This window comes from Mastigoproctus giganteus, chromosome 1 (genome assembly GCF_048544385.1).
Source record: "Mastigoproctus giganteus isolate SK-2022 chromosome 1, ASM4854438v1, whole genome shotgun sequence".
Taxonomy (NCBI): domain Eukaryota; kingdom Metazoa; phylum Arthropoda; class Arachnida; order Uropygi; family Thelyphonidae; genus Mastigoproctus; species Mastigoproctus giganteus.
The window spans coordinates 256182026-256205724 of record NC_143575.1 but is presented as its reverse complement, the minus strand read 5'-3'; the positions used below and the strand labels follow the sequence as shown (position 1 = coordinate 256205724).

The 23699-nt window shown below is 34.7% G+C and overlaps 1 protein-coding gene across 2 annotated transcripts in view; it reads left to right on the top strand.

Moving 5' to 3' along the window:
* The window catches only part of LOC150091801 (U2 snRNP-associated SURP motif-containing protein), a 333597-nt gene that overhangs the window by 55516 nt on the left and 254382 nt on the right, over positions 1-23699 (top strand). For both annotated transcript variants that reach the window (XM_090385786.1, XM_090385781.1), the window contains exons 4-5: positions 6026-6156; positions 12197-12261. In XM_090385786.1, the coding sequence (XP_090241912.1) occupies positions 6026-6156; positions 12197-12261 (196 nt within the window). The remainder of the gene's footprint in view (positions 1-6025; positions 6157-12196; positions 12262-23699) is intronic.

Below are 23699 nucleotides of genomic sequence, written 5' to 3'. Positions count from 1 at the left end.
ACTTTTTTGACATTAGATTTGAATGTCTGTAGATTGTAGTTTTTGGGAAATACATGTGAAGAAGATTGTCCCAGAAAACATTAATATAGAAGATAAATAAGGAAAAGTTGGTTCTATGAAATTCAATTTTGGATGCTGGCTGTTTGCAGCATGGGTTTGGAAGAGAGTGGAGGAATTAAAGCCAATTAAAGCGTTCTTGGGTTTTATTGGCGCATTAGCAACTAAGGCTAAAATGCACCCAATTAAAGTGTATTGAAGTATATATTAATTTATAAAAATAGGTATAATCATTACTAAATTTTATCAAATCTGTTTATTTGCACTTGTTCTGGAAGGGGGGCATGAAATTTATAAACTATTTGGGGGGGACACAAATTATAAAAGTTGAAAACCTCTTATCAATAGCAAAATATATATACAATAGTTTTAATTAAAGTGCATCACTTCAGCTGGCTGTATATGGAAAACTGTTAATACACTGGTGCGCAAAATTTAAGGATCAGTCAGGTTTTCACCTGTAGCTTCTCATAGGAGTGGCCTGGATATGGCAAAAGCACACAAAGGAACCTTGTGAGGTACAGAAATGATGAAGGAAACAACACTGACACAACAACGGAAACAAAACGGTACAGAGGGGCCAATATAGCACTGGCTGCCATGATACAGATGCATCACTGCCAAAGATGGAACAAAGGGAAGAGGTGGTCCTCAGTAGGAGATATGACCACCCCTAATATCGATGCAGGCTTTGCACCGCCTGTCCATACTTAGAACAATGTTGTTGATAAGTTCTTGCTGTAACATCATCCATTCCTCTGTCAGCACCATTTTCAGCTGGTGAACATTTTCTGGTGAGTGTGGATGTGCTGCTAGGCATCTTCCCAGACAGTCCCATATGTGTTTGGTGGGATTTAGATTGGTGGAACCGGCAGGCCAATCCATACAAACAATGTCCTCACTTTCCAAAAGCATATCAACAGCTGCAGTGCGATGGGATGTGGCATTATCATCCATAAACTCGAACTCTGGGCCAATGGCACCTCAGAACAGATGCACACAGGGAAGGATTACCTCAGTACAGTAGCGTGCGCCAGTTACAGTACCGCCTTCCAGTATCTGTAGTTGTATATGTCCATCTAAGGTAACGCCTCCCCAGACGAGAACACCTCAATCACCATATCGATCTCTTTCAGTGATGTTTGCGGGGTGAGACCATGTGCCAACCTCTTGCCAGATTAGCTGACGTCCAGAATCGCTGCTGAGACTGAATCTACTCTCATCAGTAAAGAGTACCTTAAGTAAAGATTTTGTGGTTGTAACCTTTAGAAATAGTGTTGGTCCTTAAGTTTTGCACACCAGTGTAGTAGAAATATGAAATTTGGAATGAATGCTATTCAACACATGCTAAAATGGAAAATTGGGGAGGGGGGCATGGTACAATTTTGGAATCCTCTGACCAATAGCAAAATATACATGGTGGTTTGAATTAAAGTGCATCACTTTAGCTGACTTAATGGTAAAAAGATGAAATTTGAAATGAACACTATTCTAGCATGTACAAAAATGGAAAGTGCTAAAAAAAAAAATAATAATTCCAAAGACTCCCACCTGGGGGAGATGGTGCCACATGCACCAGAATGCAAATATACCCTCATCACATGACTATTAGACTATCACCGACACTTCAGAAAGGATTTAAAAACTGGGGTGGCAAATGTGCTCAACAGATCTCAAAATGGTACTCCAAAAAAAGGGTTGTGCTTTGTTGGTAAAGCTGATTTACCAGAACAACAACAATTCCATGACTGTGCTTAGAAAATACTGGCAATTAAAAGGATTAAGAAAAGGACCACTCTCCCAAAATGAACTGAGTAAAATGATTAGAAAATTGGAAGAAACAGGTGACTTATCTGCAGTTTGCCTCAGAGGATACCTTCCAGTAATAGCAGCCATTGTTCAAGAGATTACTACTGCTATGTCCAATGCACAAAATCAGCATTTGTCTGTTAGCATTGGGAGGCAATATAGTAACACTTAAGATTCCATGGGCAACTGTCTGTGGAGTTCTTCAATCCAGCTTTCATTGGTACCACAGGTTGATCCACATCAATCTAATATCTTTGCATTGTGGTTTCTAACAAGAACAGGAGTCAGTAAAATGTTACCAGGGAATGACTATGGGTCCATTGATTACATCAATAAAGCATTATCTTATGACCCTTCTGATTAATCCCTGTTGTAACAGTTTACAGTCTGTGCCCAAACAAATCCCAGGGAATATTAGACTTGAATTTCTGTAGATTGCAATTTTCAGGAAATGCATATGAAGAGATGTTGTTCCAGAAAACAAGTAGAATGAATAAATCAGGAAGAAGAAAAGTTGGTTCTCTTAGTTTTGAAATTGGACAGTAAAAGGATGCTGACTGGTTTGGAAGGGAGAGCAGGAATTATAGATGGTGATTCAGAAGAACAGTGCCCATGGAAGTATCTATAGAAAAGGTAAGCAGCAGAAACAGAATGTTTATGAGACAGAGTATAGAGACTTTGTTAGAGATGACCCATTAATTAACTTAACTGCCCTCTGTTGAATGGAATCTAGAAGCCTGAGAGAGGTTTTGGAGACACCGCCCCAGATGTAGCAACAATATTCCAGGGTTGAGCAGATTTCTGATTTGTACAGACTGAAGGGGGGAAAAATAATGGAAAAAAACTTAGGGATTACAAGGGACGTTCAACTACTGCCCATTCCTTTACATTTTGCAGTCCATGGCCATGTAGGTTGACCCTAAATGTTATGTATTCCCGCAGCTTAAAATTAGCATGTCACAAAATGTATTTTCACACTGGTTTTGGAAAATGTCATATTCAATTTTTCTGTATTACTTTCATATGATGTTTAATGTATGTTCCTTAAAAAAAAAAAAAATTTTTTTTAATTTTAAACATTTATATTCACAGTTTAATTTTTTAAAAAAATTAAACTGTAAATATAAACATTGATTTAAAAAAAATATATATATATATAATCTATTACGAAATATTGGAATAGATGTAAAAGGTATATCAAATCAGATTAATGCCGTCAATTGTAGATTAAACATTGCATCAGTCTGTAATCTAATTACTACTGTAAGAGTATAATTGGTACTATATAGGTACTCAAAGTGTATTAAAAACATTGACATAAAAGTACTAAGTGGGCCATAAGGCCAAAAGAACCAATACAGACTAAGATAGCCTGTTTTGGTTTGCATTGCTATACCCTAGAAATAAAATAAAAATATAAAATAGAATAAAATAAAATAAGGATTTTGCAGCTAATTATTGATAATTGGATACATGAATGGCACTTTTTCTAGAGCTAATACCATTCAATATATCACACCAATAATTAACGAGGCTATCTGTTTCTGATTGTTATCTGCCTGTTTAACTAGGTCCAAATAATAAACAAAGGCAGTCTATGCTAAACTTTAAATTTAACAGCTAGCCCTAGCTATGTAATCATTTTATTTTATTCTATTTTATATTTTAATTGTATTGCTAATTATATGTTTATTTCTAGGGTATAGCAATGTAAACCAACACTGGCTATCTTAGTCTTTATAGGTTGTTTTGGCCTTATGGTCCACTTAGCACTTTTATGACAATGTTTTTAATACACTTTGAGTACTTATATAGTACCAATTATACTCTTACAGTAGTAATTATATATATATATATATATATATATATATATATATATATATAATATATTTTCAAAATACATAGTTAGTGATAAAGAACTGTCCATGCATGACCTTTAACATTTAATCTGTTTTGCCCCCTAGCCAAAAAAAGAAAATGTTAATTGTTTGATTAAATAATCAAACAATTAAATTTTAAAAAATAAATAAATCATACAAATGTATTTATTCAGTGTTTGGTATTCTTGAAACTTTCAAAATCCTGCAATTCTGGTTTTCTGTGGTGTTTCTCACAATACAAAACCATTTCTTTTCTCCCACTTCTAAAATTTCTACCACTGCTTACTGCACAATCTTTCTTCTTGCTGAGATTCTCATCTTTCATCACAAAATGAAGACGGATGTTTAATCTTCTTTTCTGCATCCGAACTTATTAGCATTTTTCTAGAAAGAACATTCTCTTTTCAGACATCTACTCTGAATAAGCAACTTCTTTTGAAACTGCTTGTGACGAAGGTTGTTTGGAGGAGAATCTGTTCATAATTGAGACTTTTAAGTTCAGAAAGATTACTTCCTTCGCTGATTTCAGACTAAATGAATAACTAGTGCAGTAATGGTCAGCTCTCTGCAGCACATATTTCTTGTGTATTCACAGATAATGACCGACTTTACCCTCTCTTTACTTTTCCTGTTGTTATTTCAGTTTCAGTATTATAGGAAGCAGAAAGCTTAAATATGGTTCTTTTTTGTCTTTCTGTTTTTTATCCTCTTGAAAACCAATGATCCTGTGCATTTCAGTTTTCTTTGTGGTTTTCATTTCTGATGGTGATCCCATCTTTTTTCATAACTGTGCTTCTTAGGTATATATTTAGTTCATGAAGTTCTTTTGCTAGTTGGATGCTAAAAAAATTTATTCAATGACCGATTTTACAATCGGTCATTGAATAAATTGAAATTTGGATAGTCAATGAAGACTATCCAAAATTTGTATCTCTGATTCTAGAGAAATAGTTTCTTTTGAGTGGTGCTTTTTTACTTTCCTTAGGCATAATTTAGGGCTGTAATTTAATTCATAACAAAGAAATTATTCCAATACAGTTCTTAAGAACAAAGTTTAGTAATACATACCCAGAAAAATTTATAAATGATCGAATAAAAACCAAAATAACCTTACAAAAACCTTAAAGGTCACAAACTGCACGCTTCGAAGTCGCAATTATTTATGGTCTCAAACAAGCACAAGTTCATTAACACAGAACCAAACATGGGGATTTCCCAATATATATATATTTTTTTTTTTTTTTTTTTGCACAACCACTAGCACGTCAACAGCAGGGATTCACAAAAAAGAATGGAAATGTTGAAAAATTACATCCAGCATAATAGCAGGGTTTCCCCTGCACAAAAGCGCAAAAGTACCGTGTTATATAAGTACCGTGTTGTGCGAGGATTGCTGATTTATCAATCGTGTTAGAGCAAAACCGTGTTGTTGGAGAAGTAAGATTATTTTTTAGGATATAAATAAATATTTTTAGAATAATTGTCACATTAAAATGTATGATTTAAATTTTCACAAATTTAATGTTTTTTGTATTTTATTTTGTCTAGGATAATTGTTTATCTTGGCAGAAATTAAGACAACTGAGATTACTGAATGTTTATTTTTAAAAATTGGTGATACAGTTGCTTAAAAGATCAAAATCGCTGTTATTTTAGTGACTTTAAACAGCCATTAAACTTGTATTATTGACTTTGCTATATTGTATATGAAGTTTCTCTTTCATTATCCTATGAAGTGATCTTTCCCTGGCTTCAAAATTGATTTTTTCTCTCTCTCTCTCTCGTGCGCACACACACACACACACACACACAGTTGTGTTAATTTCTGCCTCAGCTGCATGTTTATCTTCTCTAAAAATCAGTAATACAGTTACTTAAATAACAGAGATCAAAATCATCAGCACTGGTTAAAATAGTTCTTCGTGCATTCTTTTTACCTGGTGCTTATTAGGCACCAGGTAAAAGATTTTGAGAATCTACAATAACTATTCTTCTGATAGAGAAATATGATATCCATTATTGCTTTGTCTCTTTTAAAAAAAAAAAGTATCTTTACTCTTTTCACAGTTGTTCTTGTTCAGATATTTATAAACAGTTCATAATTGTGTTGTTGGACAGCTATTTAGCGATTTTCTGTGATTAAACAAAATCAACACCATTTACAGCACAACCACTGCAGTCAACAGCTATATTCAGTTATGTGCGTCAAATTCATTCACAAATCCATTGTGAAGGAATTTTTAATTTTCATTTTTAATTATTTTATTTTTGAATTGCAGAGGAAAAATGCACCAGTCAAACTGGGAAATTATACAAGCCAAGCAAAATCGTTGAGATTCCAAGAAAAGAAGAAAAATATGAAAAGTTTGAACCACCAGTACGAGATAGATATGATAGGCCAGACAAGCCAGTAAGTTGATAAATTGACTTCTGCTTGATTTTAAATTGCCATTTGCTTGATTTTACAGGCTACGTTTTCATTTCTTTGGATAAATCAATCATTGTTTAAACAAACTAATTAGCTTACTAATTTCACTGTTGAGAATGTAACCCCTATTTTTAACATTATGCCCAAGGGAAATAAATTCCCGCATTACGAGTTTTCGCTTTACGAGCACGCGCTAGGAACAAATTAACTCGTAACGTCGGGAACTACTTGTACCAGAAGATCAAATTTTAATGCAAAGGAGCCCAAAGTAAATTTGTGTCAATCCTCTCAATTCACCTCTCTTCTTTTTGAGGCTCATTCTAGTTGACATTGATTTTTCTCCCATTAGAGCACTGATGTAGAGATATGCTCCTAACTCAAAAAAAAAAGGTCTCTCAGTGTTTTAACATTAAGATAACAGTTACTCAAATGAGACTTGCAAATCTCAGAAGCAGTTGATGCCCACATTCCCATGATGCACACACATGAAGACCTCATCATAATAATATTATTATATTTATATATATATATATTTCTTAACACTGATTTGCTAATAACTAATAGTGCCAAAATGTATAAAGCTTTAATAATGGGAGAAATAAGTTTGATTTTGCCTAACTAGTTTGTTATTCTTAACGTACCATTAAACCACGATTTAAGCATGTAGGAATTAGCCTTTCCACCGTCCACTTCTTTTCCATAATATACATTATATATTATCCATTATATTATCCTATTTTGCTTCATTATACTTATGATATACCAGGATCTCTTTCTATAAGGGACGGGAAGTTATGCTCCCGGTAAAATCCGACGTACAATTGCATTATAGCTTTTCCTTTACTTTTAACTTTTTACTATCATATTCTATTTTTCTTACCTTATGAACTATTAGAATAATTCGAGGGGGATTGAGGTACTATTGCTATTCTTAAACCTTGAATCCGTTCTCCTTATTTTAGTGTTTGCTCCTTTGGTACTTATTAATATGATATTAATTGAAGGATTCTCTTTTATTACTCTTCTTCCTTAATATTTGCTTTTGCTAGTTTTTCTATGTGTCTTAGCTATCGGTCGGTCTAAAGTCATCCAGCCTGTTAACAACTAAATTATTTTCTAACTTTAATTATACTTATCCATTTATCTCATAAATTACCTTTTGACCATGTTAAACAGGCAGATGATATCAGAAACTGGTAGCTGGGTTAATTGTAGGGGGACATATTGAAAGGGTTAGCCCTTGAAAAAGTCCCTTTCAGCGTGTCCCATGACCTATAATTGACTTGATATATATATTATTATTATGTTTATTAATTGTTTTATTTTTACTTTTACTTTGACTAATGATCATCCTTTACTAGGTTTGGCCTCTTGGACCAGTTATGGCTATTATAGGGTTAAGTAGCTACCAGCTTATCCAATATGAAATATATTTATTCTATATCTTACCTATTTTACTAATTGTACTTAAACTATACAAAAAATATATAATAAGACTGATGTAATGTTCTATCTAGATATGTATAGATGGCATTAATCAGTTCTTGTTTAGTTTACTTTACATAAGATATTTATTAATTTTCTATATTTTATATATAGATAGATAGATAGATATTATAATATATATAAATTAATTAATAGAAAAATAAATTCACTGTTAATTTAGAATATGTATGAAAAAATTAGAGAAATTATGAATAAATATAAACCAGAAAGAGAATACATCAGTGGCAGCATTTAATATGCATTATCCACCACATGCTGCTAAAAATAGCTTAATTAATGAAAAAATAAATAAAACATCTACCAGTAGCATGGCAAACCCTTAGAGTGAAAAATAAAATAAACCTATAATAAACAGAAAAATGGGAAGGGTTTAAGACAGAGTATTGCAGAAGGAATACTCCTAAAATAATTTTAGATTATGCCAATTACCATATTTTCCCATGTATAAGATGCACCCTTTTTCGAAAAATTTGGGGTCTAAAAACTGGGTGCGTCTTATACAGTGGTTGTCGATTTTTTTTTACTTGCATTTCCCGCTTTTTTGCGCTTGTTGTCTTTGCACTCATTGTTTCGCACTTGTTACCAGTATATTAGGTTACATTTTGCCACGTTCTGCCCAGAAATGGCTCAGAAAAGATTTTCGTACGGTGCTGAATTCAAGTTAAAAGTGATCCAGTTTGCAAAATTGAATGGAAATCGTGTTGCTGAACGTAAGTTTGGTCCTCCTCCAACTGAGAAAACAATCCAAGACTGGCTACAAGAAGAAGAAACCCTACTGAAAACGCCATGGCAGAAGAAGGCCATGAGAGGAAAGTCAGCAAAATAACCTGATTTAGAGAGGGAATTGAAGATATGGATTGAAGAGCAAAGGGCAATTGGAATTCCTGTGTCCACAAAGATGGTTCAGCATGAGGCAAGAAGAATTGCTGATGAAAAAGAAGTTACTGATTTTAAAGGAGGACACAATTGGTGCTTCAGGTTCATGAAACGGAATGGACTAAGCCTGCGTACATGCACCAGACTTGCCAAAAAGATACCTGAAAGCTATGAGCAGAAGGTCCTTGAATTTCATCGTTTTGTCATTCAATGTCGGAAGACACATCAGTTTGAGTTGGGACAGATTGCAAATATGGACAAAGTTCCCCTTCAATTTGATGTCCCAAGTAACAGAACTGTTGATAAGAAGGGAGTGAAAACTAACTGTGAAGACGAGTGGACATGAAAAGAGCATTATACAGTTGTTCTAGCTTGTTGTGCCGACGGAACCAAGCTGCCTCCTATGCTGATTTTCAAATGCAAAACAATGCCAAAAGAAGACATTCCTCGAGGAGTGATTGTCCACATTCATGACAAGGGTTGGATGGATCAGGATGGGATGAAGATCTGGTTTGAGAAAGTTTGGAGCAGGAGACCAGGTGAGCTCTTACACAAACCTGCCCTATTGGTGCTTGATCATTTCAGGGCACACATAACAAAAAATACAAAGAAGATTGCTGCAGAGCAAAAAACAAAACTTGCTGTCATATCTGGAGGCTTGACATCCCAGCTCCAACCACTTGATGTCAGCATTAACAAACCCTTCAAAGCTGACATGAGAGATGAGTGGAACCAATGGATGAAGTCTTCTGGGGACAATTTGACACCAGCAGGAAGAGTGAAGAAACCAACTGTAGGAGAAGTTTGTACCTGGGTGAAAAGATCCTGGGATAATATCAAGATTGAGATCGTTGTCAAGTCATTTAAGAAGTGTGGCATTTCAAATGCCATAGATGGAACTGAGGACGAGGCAATATATGAAGACAGTGATTCATCATCAGACACAGATGAGGACAAGCTAATGGATGGGAGTTTTGACAGTGATGAGGAGTTGTATGAATTTTATGATGAATAAAACTTGAGTTCAATAACTTTATGTAATATATATATATATATTTTTTTTTCAAATTTCGGGCCCCAAAATTAAGGTGTGTCTTATACATGGGGAAATACGGTAATTAAAATTTAGCGGCGGCGCTGCAGATAGGTTCCAAATTATGTGAAATATCACTAGTAACAGAGACGAAGACCGACTACAACACTTGGTCAACAAAATAAGAATGAATAAATAAATAAAATAAACTGACTATTATGCCCCATCTTGATGTAGGCCAATAATGGTCAGGGAATCACTGCATTTCGAACATTAGACAAATCCATGCATCATCGAACCGATACACCGATTGGATGGCAGATGCAATGAATTTGAATAATGGTGGCCCTTATGCAGTGAAAAATTATAATAGAACATCCTAGCACCCATATGGCAACACCATACCACTGACAAAATCACTAATGTTAAATTAAAATATATACAAAAAAGTAGATTATAGATGTCAGTAAGAGGGCAGCATTAGCATATCATCTCAGCACTAACCATATAATAGATTAGCAACTATGAATAAATATAAACCAAAAAAAATAAATAAGAAGAAAATTTATACTGCAAACATCAGTGGCCACATTTAATATACACTATCCACCAAATTCTGATAAAAATAAATTAATTAATAGAAAAATAAATTCCCTATTCATTTAGAATATATGCAGAAAAAAAAATTAGAGAAACTGTGAAACTTAGAGAATCTATAGCCTAGTTTTTTTTAATTCTAATTTAACAGTGACTTTGTCAGTGGTATGGTGTTGCCATGTGAGTGCTAGCTAGGATCTGTTCTGTTATAATTTTTCACTTCATAAGGGCCACCATTATTCAAATCCATTGCACCTACAGTCCAATCTGTGTATTGGTTAGACGATGCATGGATCTGTCTAATGTTCAAAATGCACTGATTCTCTGTCCATGCCTTATGGTCCTCCATCGAGATGGGGCATAATGGTCAGTTTATTTTATTTTGTTGGTCAAGTGTTGTAGTCAGTCTTTGTCTCTATTACTAGTAATATTTCATATAATTTGGAACTGGGGCACCACTTCAGAGGCACCACTAAAATTTTGGTTAGTTATTTGGTATCTTATTTTTGGCTTTTCTAAATTAGTTTAGGAGCATTCCTTCTGCAATACTGTATCTTGATTCCCCCCCCCCCTTCTATTTTATTATGGGTTTATTTTATTTTTCGTCTACAGGTCTGCCATGCTACTGGTAGATGTTTTATTTTTGTATGTTTAATTTGGAGATAAATAAAACTAAAATGATAAAAATTAAAAATACTAGTAAGTACAGTAGAATGATTTTTATTGCAGTACGTACATACCAAAAGAATATAAGTGAAGTATGTACTGTATTTTTATTTTGAAAAATAACTGATCAGCTTAGTTTGCACAGTTTTTTTCTTCTTTTTATCTGCATGCATCTCTTTATAACATCGAATGTCATTTTGCAACACATGCCTTACTTTCATACCTCGTTCGATGTTTGGATCTAGAAGAACACTCAGCCCATTACATTTCTTCTTTCCACTCATATTTACGTATAAAGGTGTAACGTTTTTAAAAAATAATCTTGAATAAAAATACACAGCAAAAAATATTTGTACAGCTTACGTACAATCAACGACCTCACCGCTCGGAATCCAGAGTTTTTACTAATGTAAGAATGCTAGCAGAGTCCATATATAATGGGAGTTTCAACAACAGTCAGAATGGCCTTGAATGCATAACGCATTAGCATACGTGCTGGCATTATAATACATACATACATACATATCAAATGTATTGGTGCGTAACGCAGTTATTTATTTATTTATTTTTTTTTTCAATTTGTAAACCGTGCTAGGCGAGGTATTCCTGTACTAACTTTTTGTGATAACTTTTCACTCTAAATTTGGCTGTGGTATACCCCCCATCTTTGTTTTTTGCTCTTTTATAAAACCTCCTCCATAAGGTTTTTCAGACTATTTTTTCTCAGTGAATATTTTATTGGCACTCTAAGAATGATAGCAAAAATTTTTAAATGCTGACATGTGATGTCACAAACATGCTGCTCTCAAGAAACTTTCCTCTAGGATAGGACCTTTACAGTGTGAATGAACAGGGAAGTAGGTTTCTATTAAAGTAGCTTCTCTGAAAGATATCTCAAAAAACCTTAAAGTGCCATGACTTGATTTTTCTATCTGAAATTATTTCAAATAAACAAATTTTATTGCTGCCAAAAATCTTCCAATACAAATTGAATATTCTAACTTGAAGGTACTGAAGAACTTGCTAGCTAAGGCTATTATTTTTATACAGGAAAAATGTTTCTAAACGTGCTGTACCTCTTAGTGTTATTCTAGTGTTGTTGTTCTTGTCCATATTCGTGTTTAACATATTTTACTTCTGAACTATTAAAGTGAAATTTATGAAGAGGTATTACCTTGTTTCCTCCTTACTTGTTTACAAATTAAACACATATAATATACAAAATCCATCAGTATTAATTATTGAATATCTTGAAAAATTACAGACGTTTTCTTACCCTCCCCTGCTTTCAGTGTAAGTGTTTTTATTTTTGTTATTTTTGTAACCACTGTCTTTGTTAAATAGAATAAGAAGAAAGAAAAGGAGAAAAAAAAGAGCAATTTGGAGCTTTTTAAGGAAGAACTAAAAATGTGAGTGAACATTTAAAATGAAAATATAGTTAATTTAAGAAGAGCAAAAAGTAAGTAAACATTAAATTAAAAATGCAGCTTTTTAGCCCTTTCACAAGTACATATATAGATCAATGTTTGACATGTGGGGGTCCTGTAACTAATATGTTGATCTGTGTTTTTACACAATCATTTTCAAGTAATGCATCTGGGTGATTCCATGTCAAGTGGCCTAATTTTGAAGTTGGTCCCTGCTCGGTCATCTTCAATTTTGTTGAAACTTGGTGTAGATGTTTAAACGGGTTTCCAAAGAAGCTGTGCAAAAATACAGTTCAAAATATAGTATGCTTGAGGCACCAGCACCTTTTTTGTGGAGGTCACTTGTGTTACGCAGAGCAAATCACAAAAATTTTCAAAGTTTTAAGTGTTACTGTTGCACAACATTGAGAGGTAGTGCTCTGAAACTTGGCATACCTAGTTAACTTTTGGTGTCCAGGCTCAAAAACCTTCACATTTTTTACAGTGTGGTCTAAAGCTGGCACCAAAAATTTGTGGCAACAAATTTAAGCAAGATTTTGAAAGTAATAACTTTGAAATAAAAACCTTTGGTACCTTCTTCTTTGGGCATTCCATTTAACATCTGCATGAATTCAGCCTAACTAAATATGAGCTCTTATACTTGTTTGCTGGCTGAGATATTTTCCTTCAAAGATAGACTCAAAATTGGATCTATCTTTAGGGGCAAATATCTTAATGCGGGACACCTTCAATTCTCTCGTTTTTGCCACTATTGGAAGAACAGATTTTAAGCAACAATCATGATTTTTCAGTTTTGTGCCTTGCTACTTAAAGCCTAAAAAATGGCCTAAAACATTTTATATTTTCCACATAATATTTGCGTACTTATTTGAAGGTGAAGTTTCATATCTCAATAAGGACAGAACTATTGCCTTTACGAGAGTGAAATTTTCTGCAATTACTCTGCCCTTTGGTTTAAGGAGAAAGGAGATATTGCCAATGCACAAAAATATCTGTATTTTTTACAATGGGAGTGCAAATGGAAAGAAAAAAATTGCATGGGTTTCTTTAGCAAGTCCCCAAGCCTGAAAAGTGGTCTTTATTCAGGAGTCAAAGCATAAAGATGATGTTCTATTGGTTTCTAAGCTTGGAAGAAGTTAACTGCAACAAAATTTATTTAAAACACAATACAATTTGAAATAAGAAAGTGAGTGTGAAGGTATTGAATCACTGCTTCTTAATGGACTGGAATTTTTCATTGATGGTTGATATTACTACACTGGTGTGCAAAATTTGAGGACCAATCAGGTTTTCACCTGTAGCTTCTCGTAGGAATGGCCTGGATGTGGGAAAGGCATACCAAAGGAACCTCGTGAGGTACAGAAATGATGAAGGAAACAACAACAGAAACAAAATGGTACAGAGGGACTTTATTCAAAAATGGCAACATAGCACTGGCTGCCATGATACAGATGCATCACTGCCAAAGATGGAACAAAGGGAAGAGGTGGTCCTCAGTAGATGTGGTCACCCCCTAATGTCGATGCAGGCTTTGCACTGCCTGTCCATACTTAGAACAATGTTGTTGATAAGTTCTTGCAGTAACATCATCCATTCCTCTGTCATTTTCTGGTGGGTGTGGACATGCCACTAGGCGTCTTCCCAGACAGTCCCATATGTGTTTGGTGGGATTTAGATTGGGGGAAACGGGTAGGCCAATCCATACGAACAATGTCCTCACTTTCCAAAAGCATATCAACAGCTGCAGTGCGAAGGGGGTGTGGCATTATCATCCACATATCGATCCCTTTCAGTGATGTTTGCGGGGTGATACTGTGTGCCAACCTCTCGCCAGATTAGCTGACGTCCAGAATCGCTGCTGAGACTGAATCTACTCTCATCAGTAAAGAGTACCTTAAGCAAAGATTTTGTGGTTGTAACCTTTAGAAATAGTGTTGGTCCTTAAGTTTTGCACACCAGTATACTTCAGGTAAGCTATATTGTCGTCACATTGTTGTTGTTTTTGGAGCTGGAAGATTGGCAATAAATTGCTGTTCTGGAATCCAGCAGAAATCTTGTCTAGCAGGCCAGTGGAATGAGCGAGCTGCTCCATGAGGATGCGTGAAATTTCACAAATATTTCCAATCCACCAATTATTGTCATAAATACAGGCAATGTATTGGCCAGGTTGTAAATTAACAATTGGCAAATATTGAATATTGGTTTCACTAGTCTGATCTACATGAGCTACAAATGATGATGGTGTGTCATTTGATACTCTGCAAACACAAATCTGTCTTGCATCAATAGGAATGAAGTGATGATTTTCTCTTGTTCCAGCAATAGTATGACTGTCTATGAATCTTTTCTCTTGAAATGGCTTTACTTGCTCAATTTCTTCTTTAGAAACAAAACAGAATTTTATTCCAGTCACATGCTTGTCACAAAATTCAAATATGTTTCTTGGTGTCAGGATTTGTTTTTCAATTGGGTGTTGGAGACTTGTACGTGCTGCCAATCGTTTTATTGTTCCACCAATTCCATCACATGATGACTTGCCATGACTAGTGCCAAAAAAATTCCATTCAGCACTAATATCAAAATTCTTCTGATAATGACACAAGTTAATAAAATTCTTGAAATTCTTGTATTGAGCTGCAGAACCATCACTGAATAGTAAATGTGCCTGATTTCTGTCATAAAACTCTTCAAATATTCAATTAAGTTGTTTAGAAAAACATGCACTGCAATTGTGTCATGTCGAAGGCAGTCACTGATTATGCATAAACATAATCTGAAGTTCAACATCCTTGTCATTTATTACAACAAATGAATAATTTTCTGCAAAATCCATCAAGATGACCAATTCTCCTGTCATTAGGCTTTCCTTTGTTGACTTCAAATGGTAGCTTTGATGTTTAGCAATGTAGTGATGACAGGAAAGGTTAAATATCTCTGTACTCAACTCTTCAATAAAATCTTCTGTTGTTAATTGTTTTGTGTCCAGTGTATCTCTGTCAGTGTGTATCCATTGCTTGAATTCAGTAATATCTTCTGGTTCACTGTTTTCAAAAATATTCTCTAGAAACTTTTTTAATTCATATATTCCTGGACATTTTTCACACCGATGAAGCATGCAATCTTTTGACTCCAAATCACAGACTTTTTTATCAATGAGAACCTTGTAATCACATTCAACAGGACTTGCTGCTAGCATTAACTTGACATTTTGATGGATTGTGCATAGACATACAGAATGTGTTCCTGGTGCACCAACTGTGACACACCATTTGGGTCGAAGTTCACAAAATTTAGAAAATCCAATGTCAGATCCATTTCTATCTCGATAAGTTATAAACATTTCCTTCAAGTTACTGAGTAGTAGTCGCTTTTGCATTTGAATTTTTATTCCATCTGCATTTCTAATAGAAATGTAATCTTTCTTTCCAGGGCATATCCGACTAAATTCATCATCTTCAAAAAATTCCATCACCTTTTGCTTTACTTGCTCAGAAAGCTTTTTTCCAGATATGGCCATGATTCCTTCTTCTGCTTTAAGTTTTTTAGCTTTCTTGACCATTCTTTCTGAGACACTAAACTCTTCCATTGTTTTCTTTATGGATCAACTAACTGGAGCTAATGTTAATATTTGAAGTATTTCTGAATGACTTAATATCATCAACTTTTCTTTCAATTCTTTCAACAGCTCATTTTAATCTAAGCAATTTCCACACTGATGACTTGCACTTGGCTCCCTGATGTAATTTTGATCCAAGCCATCAATAGATGCAATTTTACTGGCAATTACACCTTGTACTTGACTTGCCTTCCTTTTGGCATGGCCTTGTGAGTCTCTTAGCCATTCGCTGAAATTTCAGATGAGAAATACCAATAGCCATCAAATTTGTGTTCAAGCTTTCAGTCACATGCATTTTGTCATCATGGTCTGATCCAGATGAAGTTTATGTTCCTGTTGCTGCTTTTCGGCATGATGGGCACAGCTTCTGGCCTGGTTTTATGTCTACCTTTGTAGGTAGTCTTTAAGGCAGTCTGCCATTGACAAATCAATTGGTTGTAAACTTTTTTCACCATGTGATTTTTTTCTTCTGGAAAGGATTGCAACATGAATGCTGCAAAAATTCAAATTTTGTGAAAAGCAAAGCTTCATGATGTAGACAAATTGTCTTCTTCACCCAGTTTTAATCCACAACGTCGACCTATCAGCTGTTGTTCTTCAAATTCAAATTCTTTAAATAGCTTTAGCCCAATTTTGCGTGTATAGGAGATAGCACATGACATTTAGAATTATCCATGTGACTGATATGTGGTGGTGCATGAGTCCAGCTTATCTTCAGCAAAATCTTTTGATTCCATGGCTTTTATGCTGACTAAAAAGTGGACTTTTCTGCAAGCATTGAAAACTTAATTAACTTTATTACAGTCAAACAATAAAAAATAGAGGAACAAAATAAACAAACTGTTCATTATGAAGATAGAACACATTAATAACAGCATGGTTCAAATATCAGCCTTTTTTTTGTATGATTCTAGAATATTCCCGAGTTCTAGAATGTTCTGGAATTCTAGAATATTCTATAATTCTTGGGTATTCTTCTAGAATATTCCAGAATTCTAGAATATAATCTATTTCTAGATTATTCTAAACGTTAGGCAGGATTAAGGAAGTGTTCTCCAACAAAAAAAAAAATCTCACAAAATAACAATACGACATATAAAACTACTTGATGTTTACGCTTAATTTTAAGGCCTTAAGTGCAAAGACACAAAACAGATAAACCATGATCCTTTTAGCTGAAACTCTGCTCTTTCCAGCGGTGGCAAAACGAGAGAATTGAAGGTGTCCCACATTAAGATATTTGCCCCTTAAGATAGGGTCAAATTTGACTTTCAAATTTTGAGTCAATCTTTGAAGGAAAATATCTCGGCCAGAAAACAAGTATAAGAGCTGATATTTAGTTAGGCTAAATTCATGCAGTTGGTAAGTGAATTTGCCCAAAGAAGAAGGTACCAAAGGTTTTTATTTCAAAGTTATGACTTTCAAAAGTCTTGCTTAAATTTGTTGCAACAAATTTTTGGGCCAGTGTTTTGCGTTCTCTGCCAAAAGTTAACTAAGTATACCAAGTTTCAGAGCACTACCTCTCACCGTTGTGCAACAGTAGCACTTAAAACTTTGAAAATTTTTTGTGATTTATTCTGCATAACACGAGTAACCTCCACAAAAAAGGTGCTAGTGCCTCAAGCATACTATATTTTGAACTGAAATTTTGCACAGCTTCATTTGAAACCTGTTTCCACACCAAGTTTCAACAAAATTGAAGATGGTCAAGTAGGGACCCCTAGGTCACTTGACATGGAATGACCCATCTGCTTTTGTATGAATTGTCTTTGAATTTGTCCAGAGCATGCTGCCATCTCTTATATGTCAAATTGTAGACAATTTGTATATATGGCAACACAAAAATAGCTTTGAAAATCGGAGGAAGACATTGCATCTGTTGGCCATTGTTGTCCAATATTGGCTTCCAAAAACTGAAATTGAAGATCCAGAAGTTGATGAAATCGAATTAGTGATATTTTATGTAGAGGATGTTATTGCTTCAATTTAAAAAAAATGCTGCAGTGTGATATTTTTAACTGTATTTTGTGCATGTGCTGTTTTTTTTTTTTTATTTTCGATTTTTGATAATTTTATTCTGATACTAGGAAATCAAGTAAAAATAAGAAATTAATATTTAAAAGCATTTATGCTAAAAATTTTCATCTTTATTTCATGGGGTGGGGACTCACCCCACAGAGAAAAACTAATTGCAAAAACTGATTGGAAAAATTGACTGTAGGGAGCCCATATACATTCAGGAAACAACTCACTCATGAAAGGATTAAAGAATCACAAAAAATGTAACTAAACATTAAATTAAAAGTACATTGTCATCAAAAGTATTGGGGCACCATGGTAATAATCATATGATATGAAAAATACTGAAATTGTATTTGAAATGATAGCATAATCTAAGGTATCCCTTGAGCAGCACGGTGCATAGGTAAACTCTGTTGCTTGAAGATAATAAAGCACTGAAACCTACATTGGTATAATTATGGCTCCATTATGTACATATTTCCAATTTGGAAATAGCCATAATTTTTAATTTTTAAAGATAATAAATAAACTATTATCTTCAAACAACGAAATTATAGTATTTCATAGGTATAAATTGAACTACAGCATTTCATCTCATTCAGTTTTAAAAATATGATAAGGTGCAGGGCTCACACAGTTCAGTGCCACATTATACAGTAGGACTTGTTGGATTGTTTTCTCACAGACCACTATAGAATATCATACAAAAGTGGAAGATGAAAGAGATGCAAAAGTTGAATTTAGAGTGAGCAACCACATATTTTGACAGAAAGAGGTCTCAAACATTGTCAAATAAAATTCCCACTACAGATGCAGCAAAATGATCTAGAGTTATCCCCCCCCCCATACTTCTCCTTCAACCCATGCACGATACTAAGTACTATAGGTTTTGATACCTTTCGTGTTGGGGTTTTCATAAAAAAAAAAAAAAAAAAAAAAAAGTTCCAGGAGAGACTTGTCAAAGTAATTACCATATGCAGGAAATTCCTTTAGGGCAGTTTTTATGGACAAGCCGCTGAGCATAAACTCGAGTCACAAAAGTCTCAACAACAGTTACAGTGGTGCCATGCTTGCAGAAATTGGACATCGAAAGAGTGGAAGTGTATTCCCTGAAGTGATGGATTGTTGTATATTCCATTTCCATTTCTAGATCTGGCAACAGCCAGGAGAATATTTTTGTACAAACTGCATCATCCCAAATGTGAGGATGACATTGGACCACTAATTTTTTAAGACTAAAATCAGTGGGTTTTCCTCCTATGATAATCTAGGCAATGTTGCATTTCTTGCACTGATGGAATTTTACAGTAGAGAGCCATATGCATTTCAGTAGGACAGTGTTATCACTTGGATGGTTGGCTCAGAGCCTTAGTCTTAACTTCATTGAACATCTGTAGGATAAATTGGAGGCATGTGTGAAACCAGCCAAGGTGACCACATTCACAAGCTGTGTTAAACTATTTCCTGCACGAGGAATTATGAAATATATCTGTGAATCTTTGACAAAAATTAGTGGAATATTTGTTGCATTGCTTTTATGTTGTTGAAGGTCAAATGTGGGTGTATACCATATTAAAATTGTACTTTTTTGGTCACTTATGATAGCATCCCTTGGTGTCCCAATACTTTTGATAGCATAATATACTGATTTGTGAAATTTAAACACTATTATATACCAAGTTGAAGGAATAGTTGCAAATTGCAACTGGTAATAATGCTGAAGCGGTGCCAGCTGTCACCTGCATTTGAGTAAAAATTAGAAAATAAATTTTTATTTATTTTTAATTTTTGTTCGTATGCAGTTGGAACCTCTTCGGCATTACTGGTTGCAGTTTGCAAATATTCCTTCAACATAGTATAATAGTATTTTCATTTAACAAATCATTATTTGGTCATGCTATGTTTTATTTTTAACTTTTGGCATTATAAAATAGTACATTATAAATTTATATAAGAAATTTGAATATCATATTATAACAGAAAAATTGAAAAGTAGCTTCTAAACTTTTTAAACTCTGTAACTTTGTGCATTTTTAATTTAGTAAAACATACCAAGGTATAGTGACTGTTACACTGTATGCAAAATGTTATATGTCAAGTTACATGATTAGTAGTAGCTCTGATTCTGTGTGTTTGGAGAAAAATATCCAGTAGTGTGAAGATTCCACTCATTACAGAACCTGATCACAGTATCCCCTTCCCAATATTACATTAGGAAGGAAAAAGACATTGTAGATCCTCTAGGAACAGATAATTTACTAGTGGAAACCTTTTCCAAAATATCCGGTAATACGTCCTACTCACCAGATTTCCAAAATCAAAAGAGCAAAAATAGAAGCATAAATTAAACTTCTCAAAAAGTACCACTGATACAATTATCCTTTCATAATACACAAACTTCCTAGAGCAGTGTCCATTTCTGGACAAAGCACAGTTGGACCAGAACAATATCCATTACATAATGATGATAGAACAGCTACAGAAGACATCTTTAACCACACTCTTCCAATTATACAATACAGTTTACACAGTAAATGTTTTCCAAAACCAGTGACACCATGCAATTGTACTTGCTTTCTTGAAACCAGGAAGCTCCTACCAATCCAAACTATTACCATTACTTCCTATTGCACTAACCAAAAGGTCGCGGGTTCGATTCCCGCCTCGGGCTTGGATCAAAGTACTGCAAAAACCTTGGGAGGTGCAATATGGCCACAGAAGCCGATGCGCCAACAACTACCAAATCAAAAAAAAAAAAAAAAAAAAAAGCACTAACCAAAGACTAGTGAGATGTTAGAAAGTAACAATCTCTTGCATACCACCTAATATGGTTTCACATTAGATTTCTTAGTAAAAATAGAAAATAATATAGAGGAACAGTTTCCTAAGAGCTGAGCACCGAGTCTTTTGATATAAAAAGACTATGGTACAACCTGTCCTTATGTAATCCTCCACAATATAGACAACTTTGGATTGCATGATCATCTCCTATTATTCATCCAGAATTTCTTGAAACACCAAATGTTTCAAGTCCGAGTACAAGCCTTTTACAAAAAAGAGGAATATCCCAAAAAAAAGTTGTTAGTGCTACCCTATTCGCAGTTAACATGGACACCACAGCAGAGAAACTCCAAATACAATAGATGCCACTCTCTACACCAATGATTACATCACCTACAGCCACTCAAAAAAACATGCAGTCAACAGAATGACAACTACAATGAGATATAAATAAAGTTAGTAAATTGGTTCCGATCTCCACACAGAAAACCACATGCATACATTTCTGTCGAAAGCACAAACTATATCAAAAGCCAGATTTGAAAGTAAATAGACAGAACCTCTCAGTGAAACTAAGCATATAGTTCTTAGGTAAATTTTGGACAAAAATATATTTAATTTCTTGTAACATATTAAACGACTAAAAACTGCTTGCTCTAAAACATTAAAACATCCTGCATGTCGTCCAGCAAGTTGTGGAACAGACTGTCTTATTACGCTACCTAAGTTATATTGGATACTGATAAGATCCAAACTTGATTATGGTGCAACAGTACAGGAAGGCCTCGCATAACGCGAGTTCGATTAATGCGAATTTCAGTTAACGCTATTTGAAAAATTATACCACTTTTCACTTTACATGATGCAAATTTCCAGTTAATGCGATCTTTTTTTTTTTTTTTTTTATGCGATAGTCGAAAAAGATTTGAATCGCGCGTTAAGCTTACCGCGAGTGGTACGGTCAATAAACAAACGTTTGCCTGCTGAGAAGACGTGTTACTTGTTTGTCTCCTGCTAATAAAGTCAATGCACACTTGCATAAAAATTCAAATTTTTAAATGAGCCAGATGAAAATGTTACCGCGAAGGAGATGACGGTAAAAGAATTAGATGAAATTTTTCGTATCTCATAGAACCTCAAACAAAAGGTTTGAGGTTCTCTGCGATATTTATTTCGCCAGGGCCCAGAGAAGATTGTTGTCGGCTATCGGAAATTGATTGATGAAAAGAGAAAGTCAACACTGTTCAAATATTTCCGCAACAGTCATTTCTTCATTGTGTATTTTATGTCAGAGGTTCCCAAACTTTCTCGGTTCACGGCGCTCTTAGTGTCTCAGTAATTTTTTCAAGGCGCACTCAGACCAAAAGAAATACCTAACAGTTCCGCTTAGTAGTTAGGTCCAAACAACTTAATAAGAAATGTTGAAACTGTGAACTACCTCGAGCTAGTAGTTCGCGCAGTGTCCGACAGATGTTGAGTATCGCTGTGTTTCCCTCGAAAATTTAAAATATTTCGCGGCTTGCAGTTTGGGAACCGCTGTTTTATGCAATAAACATTTAATTCCATAATTATTTTCATTATCTTTTACATTGTATACAGTTAAAAAGTTATTTAAAAGGTATTTTTAAAATTCTTTATGGACATTCCAGAAGGTCAAGGACCAATTATAATTTTTCCTATTGGTTATTATATTCGATTAACGCGTTTCCGTTTTGCGCGATGCACTCGCGGGACGAATTAATCGCGATAATCGAGGCCCTCCTGTATATGACTCAGCAAAATTGAGTGGCCTACAGTGGCTAGACCCTATCCATCACAGTGCCCTGGAGATTTTCTGTGTGCACAAAGAATAGCACTTGGTGCCTAGAGAGCATATGCGGTACATAGCCTTTTTTGTGGAATCACATGCACCTCTCCTGCCTATCAGGTAATAAACTTTGCTGCTGCATTATGCCTGCAAAATAAAGTTGATGTTTGATCACCCCAACATGGACAACCCTGTTCATCCCACTTTGCGAAAATAGATACAGAACTCAGAAAACCATTGGTAAGCCACTAAGTATTATTTGACTCAAGGAGCTGTTACTTGGTATGAATCTCAACCTGAACAATGTAGCCACCTCACCAAAGATTACATCCCCACATACTTATAACTTCCAACTCCAAGTCTTGAAAAAAGCTTCCTTACCTAAGAAAAACCTCCAACAACTTTTAATGGCTCTCGGTTCACAATACTTTACAGAAATTCTGCTTTACACTTATGATTCTAAATCCAAAACTAAAGTAAAAGCTGCTTTTCTGACACTATATTATCTGACACAGTGACCATATCCGACAAACACCACACACTCTTGTTTGCTTAGAGCTGAGGATCCCTCTCAGTTTAACATATATGTGAAAGAACTCCAAATGATTGTGGCAGTTATATGGCAGAGCTACACGCAATTTAACTTGCCATTGACTATATACTGATTCCCAGCATGCTCTGCAAACATTGCAAAACCCTTATGATACCTCTCATCCTGGCTTGATGGAAATCCAAGATCTAAATATATTGAATGCACAAAACAAGGAAATCTGTTTCTGTTGATTCCTGTTCCCATAGGAATCCCAGGAAATTAATTGGCAGACTATACATCAAAAACCACTACATCTTGTGCAGAATTCCAAATTCTATACACAGATTACAAAGCAAAACCCACAATTCCAGTATGAAAAAATGTCAACAGAACTGGCAATTTCAAGCCAACAAGTTGTTACAAATCAAGCCAGATCCTTAACCATGGCATTCCAGCTTGAAATTGAGCAGACAAGATGAGATTATCTTCATTAGATTAAAAATCTGACAAATGCCACACACTCTGTTTACTCAGAGCTGTGGATCCCCCTCAGTGTGAACACTGAAATACAGTCAGTCCTCGTATAACACGTGTTTACACTACACGAATTCGATCATGCACGATTTATAAATAGGGGAATGATATCTTATATAACACGAACT